We start from the raw sequence: 6000 nt of genomic DNA, 5'->3' as shown, positions 1-6000 counted from the left end.
AGCAAAGCTGAAGATGGTGTAGTTAATGACTGTATTCAGATTTACAGAAAGTTATAAAAGACTGTAATATTATTACCACAATTATATATTTCTCAGAAAGCATTACAAATCTACAGTGACACCTTTTGAAAATGACAGTAACAGTAAGAACATCTGTAATAATGCTGTAAAAACAAACATCCATTAGTGTACATTTTTTAATTATATTAAAAATGTCAAATATGTCATTTGGCCAGGGGTGCCCAAACATTTGCATACAACTGTTATACACTGTCAGTGTGAGCCCGATGTATATGCCATATTATTGTGAGACCATTTCTCTTGTCCACACATAAACTTCCTATGAGATCACTGCCTCTTCGTAGGATATAAATAAATACACTTGTAGGTTCAATAGCATTCACTATCCCTAGCCAATATAGCAGCTTTGTTACAATGCCGTTAAACTAGTAGCGGTCTGTGCATTTAGACTCACTTTAGGTGTGCTTATGTAATATTTTATTACAATTATTCCTAGGTAATATCATTTTATACAATAATGATAAAAATTTTCATATTTTTGTCAGTTCCAGTTTGCTAGCTAATATAGCTAATTCAGATAATTAACTCATTCAAAACTTTACGAGAAAGTCACAATGTTCACAAAAAACTGCCACTGACTTTGTCCAAAGAATTCGTTCTTACACAGTCCCACTAAACTTAATTGTGACTGGTTGGTTCACTATTCAGTCAGTCCAATGACCCAGTGATTTCCGACTACTGTGCCGGCTCACACTAGTGTGCCGTAAGAGATGATCAGGTGTGCCGTGAGAAATTATCCAATTTCACTTAATTAGTCTTAAAATTATTTTTTTTAAATGAACATTTATTAATTATTATCTGCAAATAATATGACATTGTCGAGTGTCAAGCTATCTTTCGTTCGGATTTACTTTCATCGGGGATGAGACAACACCGACTCCATTATGCTTGGTGTGTGGCGAGAAGCTGTCCAACAGCGCCATGGTGCCAAGCAAGCTTAAACGCCATCTCCAAACGAAACACCCCTCGCTTCAAAACAAACAGATGGACTATTTTGTTTGCCTGTGTGAAAACACAGAGAAACAGGAAACTTTTATGAGAAAAACCACAAAGGTAAATGAGAGACCTCAAAGGTAGTTACCTAGTTGCTGAACTTGTAGCTAAATGAAAAAAGTCCCACACTGTGGCAGAGACATTAATACTACCTGACTGCAAAGCCATTGTCAACGAGATGCTCGGCCCTGACGCAGTTAAAGACATATCTAAAGTACCGCTCTCAGATAACACAATTGCCAGATGTATTGATGACATGTCTACAGACATCGAAAGTCATGTTTTGGAAAAGATACACATCAGTAGGAAATTTGTGTTGCAACTTGATGAGTCTACGGATATTAGTGGACATTCTCAGCTCTTGGCCAAAGTGCATTTTGTGGATGGAGATGTCATTAGCAAAAACTTCCTATTTTACAAGGCACTGCCAGAACAAAACAACAGGAGAGGAAATTTTTCGGGTCACATCGGAATATCTTGACCAGGGAGTACTTACGTGGGAAAATTGCACAAGTATTTGCACTGATGGAGCCTCAGCCATGGTTGGGCGCACCAAAGGCTTCATTAGCAGAGTGAAGGAAAGAAACCCAAATCTTATTGTTATGCACTGCTTTTTGCACTGTGAGGCCCTTGTTGAAAAGACTTTACCAGCAAAACTAGTTCCTGTGTTGGATGATGTTGTGCGCATAGTGAACTTTCTAAAGACACGACCTTTGAAAAGTCGTATATTTGAATCTTTGTGTGAGGAAATGGGAGCGGAGTATAAAGCCTTATTCCTCCATACGGAGGTCCGATGGTTGTCGCGCAGCAAGGTGCTGGCCTGTGTGTATGAGCTGCGGGAGGAACTTAAAGTGTTTCTGATAAAGGAGAGGTCCGATTACTCAAATCTGTTTGCAAGTGATGAGTGGTGTGCAAAGCTGGCATACCTGGCAGATATATTTCATTATCTTAATGAACTGAACACACGGACGCAAGGCCGAAATGAAAATGTGCTTACAAGCACAGATAAAATGAATGGATTCCGTTTAAAGGTGCACCTCTGGCAACAACATGTGCAAAGTGCCAACCCTGATGTTCCCATCACAGAGAAATGGCAAGATCACACTGCTGCACTGTGCGAGGTAATAGGTAAACATCTGAAAACTCTTGAGGAGAAGTTGTCATTTTATTTCTCTTCAGCCTCCACCGAATGCCTTGACTGGGTTAGGGACCCCTACAGCTCAGCATCAGTTGTTGGAAAGGACACGAGTTTACAGGAGCAGGAGGAACTAACCGAATTTAAACAAGATCGTGGTTTAAAGCTAAGATTTGCTGATCTTCCTTTGGACAGTTTTTGGTTGTCTGCTGCCAGGGAGTTCCCCATTCTGGCCAACAAAGCTGTTTTGACATTGCTCCCATTTTCCACAACATATCTGTGTGAGCTGAGCTTTTCAAGCCTAACCGCTATAAAAAAAAAACTAAAAAAAAAAAACTAAAAACAGAGAGAGACTGAGAACTGTTGAAGACGAGCTTCGTGTGTGTCTTTCGTCAATTCCTGCCAGGATTTCGGCTTTGTGTTCATCTAAACAGGCCCATGTTTCACACTGAGTGAGTATAAATAAATTGAGAAACTATATTGTAATTATATATACTGTATTAGGCTACAGAGTGTCATTTTGTAACATTTTCCAATGTAAAAAAAAAATGTGCCGTGGCTCAAAAAAGGTTGAAAAACACTGCAATAACCAATACCTCAACTTGCTATTAATGTAAAAAACGCCCCCCCCCCTTTTCTTTCTTTCTTTCTTTCTTTCTTTTTTATTTTTTTTTTATCTCAGACATTAGTGATTGTCTAATACAGGGTCAATTCAGGCCATATAAACGTGTCAGACAGAATCACTTGCCCGCAAATCACGGAGGAAAAGTGCACATGTCCCCATGTCGCTGCTATGCTTCTGCCTACAGAAACGAAGCAGCTTGCGCGCATTTTTATATCGACCCAGATGCGCGCGATCCTCTCAGGATGTTGTGGTATGATGTCAGCGCTACACGAGCACCGATTGGACATTGTCTGCGAGCGCGCTTCTGTTGCCACTTTCTTTACCTGAAGCCGACGGAGGAGTGTAAAATACCCAATTACAATGTCGTACGTAATGCTGGAGTTGCTGTTGTTGCTGGGGTTTGCGGACGCCTCGCGTGCCGAGCTCGTGTTCCGCTGCCCAAGCTGCAGCGCCGAGCACCAGGCGGCGTGTCCCACTCTCACTGCAGAGAACTGCGGCGAGATCGTGCGTGAGCCGGGCTGCGGCTGCTGCCCAATCTGTGCACGCCGGGCCGGAGAGCTGTGTGGTGTGTACACACCGCGCTGCGCCAGCGGCCTCCGCTGTTACCCCGAGCCGGACTCGGAGCTGCCGCTAGATCAGCTAGTGCGCGGCCTCGGTCGCTGCGCACTCAGAGCGGACTCTGAGCCCAGCACGTTGAGCGCTGAACTTAGCGGTGAGTCATCCACCCATCTATCAATTATACATAAATTCGAGATGTATGCATGGATTCGCCCATTTTGCGCCAGGATTCATTGCACGACTTTAATAGTGTGTGCAAGACTCGCTTTTTTCTAAAACTTACACACACACACACACACACACACACACACACACACACACACACACACACACATTGTCTACTATCATAATTTGCTGTTTTAATATATTCGTGTTTATTTCTATAGCAAAAGATAGAGATTGATTAGAAAGGTGGACTTCGCTCCTTGACCCTTTCTGGCTGTAAATTTTTCACAGTGGGTGTTAAAGGAGTGTGGTTTGCGAGAAATCTCTCGCAGAGTGCCCTGTAGCTTAAGACATGTCAGGGTAAGAGAACAAATAAGCACATTTCATAGGAAAGACAGACTGGATCAAAATATTGTTGGAACATTTGGTACAAATGTGGTGCAAAAGAACATTTTTGCACTTTCAGGTCTTACTCTGCATCTCATTATTGTAATAGAACTGACACGTCTGCCTTTCAAATTAGACTCTTGGAGAGGATAGACTCATGAGGTTTCTAAAGGAAACAAATGCCTAATCTTTATTTTAAAAAATGGTGAAAATAACGAGTTATGTCAGTGCTGCTTATATTCATTTATTTTTTTTCAGTTTGACAACACTTTGTACTTGTGTTCATTTATTGTAGTGAGATTTTTTTCTTAATCACTTTACACATAATATATAAAGAAAGACTCTCAGTATAACACTATTTTGTTGATGTGATCACTGAAGAACTGAAAGGGGTCAAAAACATTTATTGTGCTTGTTTGGTTGTTCTTGTAAACAGATCTCATCTTATATAAAGAGGAAGCAGTGGTCATCCTTGGACAAATAAAACAGGCCTCAAACAGTCCCTGGCCACCTGGTAGAGCAGCTCAAAAATAAATTACCCATTTAGGAGGTCTATTCAGAGGTCTGATGAGAGAGGTTACCCGACAGACTGAAAATAGTCCCAAATAATCCCCTTGCTCTCTTTAAGAGCAGGTATGGCTAGCATCCCTGCTTGGTGGTTCAACAACTTGTATGCCAAAAATCTCACTGCACTGGGCTCCAAAATAAACTTGCAAGCTCCCTGCAGCTTGGAGATAGCACAAACAATGTCACAAATGTTTTTGAGCTGTGTAAGGCTGGCAGTGATGTGTGGGTGTACAGGAGGCATTAGCAGAACCGAGGAGCTCAGCAGAATTTGTAGAGGTCTGTTTTTGCATGATCCCCTCACATGGCTGTTTGCAGGACCAGGCTAAAGATGACAACTGTCTTCAAGTATGTAGACCATCAGTGTTTTGCATATCAGGTAGTAACAAATGTTCCTCCTGCATTCATGTAGTGGCTTGATTTATTGTTTATCTCTCTGTAAGCCTAAGATGGCTCATAGCAACAAGTCTGAACTATGATGTCAGCATGCTTACTTATTCCTTCTGTTTGGGACAAAATGACAAATGAAAGTGGAACAATACTAAAAGATTTTTGCAAGGTTTTGGTTTTAAGGTTATTAAAGGTTCTACACTCAGTGTTCAGTAATTGTGGTCCAAGCACTGACGATACAGGAACCCTGTTATTTTTGTTAGGATTTTCTGCTTCTTCTTCTTCTTCTTCTTCTTCTTCTGCAAAACTGATGGTGCAGACCAAACCATTGGACCTACAGATACGAAACTTGGTCAGTATGTAGTACTCCCTCTCGCTTATCAGGGAAGAGAGATTAGCCTGATAATTTTATGTTTTGACTCATATGTTGAATTCCAGAAGTTCTACAGTTAAAATGTATTTTTGCAATGTATTCATAGGCTTCTTCCAAACAAAAAAAATCCCTCAGAACCATCTAGCTCAACCCACTTGATTGTTTAGCTAATTTTTATAATACTATGAAGTACCTACTTTTGAGGACTTGTCCTAGGATGTTTGTCCTATCTTCACAATTTTGGTGTCAAAGCTACCCAGCAGAGTGTGACCCTCGATAATTATCAAAAACACGCTGAGATTTGTAAAGAATATGGTTGTCACGTGTCAATCAATTCAAATTCACAGCAAATCAATGAGGCAGAATGTAATTTACTCATACAGCTTTAACTCATGTGTCTCATGGATTTGTTTTATTTACAGGGCAAGATTCTGAGGTCATGTGCAAAGTTTGATGTGTAGTCATGCATAAGGAGCTGGGCTAAGGTTAGATTACATCTGATCGAGTTGAAACTTGGTATACTGCATCTACATGCTGTGTGTATGTGTGTGTATATATGAATGTCTCTCTCTCTCTCTCTCTCTTTCTCTCTCTCTCTCTCTCTCTCTCTCTCTATATATATATATATATATATATTTTTTTTTAAAAATTATATTATATGATAATCTGCAAGTGGATTTTTGACAAAGTCCTGGTTACTTAAAAACCTGGCTGCCATTGGCCAGTCAT

General features: G+C 40.6%; 1 protein-coding gene across 4 annotated transcripts in view; it reads left to right on the top strand.

Annotated features, from left to right (window-relative positions):
* Positions 1–3089: 3089 nt before the first annotated feature.
* igfbp2a (insulin-like growth factor binding protein 2a) overlaps positions 3090–6000 on the top strand; it is an 84910-nt gene continuing 81999 nt past the window's right edge. For 3 of the 4 annotated variants that reach the window (XR_008397278.1, XM_053684164.1, XM_017482396.3), the window contains exon 1: positions 3092–3546. Coding sequence is in view for 2 of the 4 variants with exons in the window: in XM_053684164.1 (XP_053540139.1) it covers positions 3195–3546 (352 nt within the window). In the remaining 2 variants the exon portion in view is untranslated. Of the gene's footprint in view, positions 3547–6000 lie in introns of all 4 variants that reach the window. The other variant, XR_001814271.3, reaches the window with a different exon arrangement.

This window comes from Ictalurus punctatus, chromosome 12, assembly GCF_001660625.3.
Source record: "Ictalurus punctatus breed USDA103 chromosome 12, Coco_2.0, whole genome shotgun sequence".
In the NCBI taxonomy this organism is placed as follows: Eukaryota; Metazoa; Chordata; class Actinopteri; order Siluriformes; family Ictaluridae; genus Ictalurus; species Ictalurus punctatus.
Note: the sequence above shows the minus strand (reverse complement) of the source record. Positions and strands in the feature narration are given on the sequence as shown.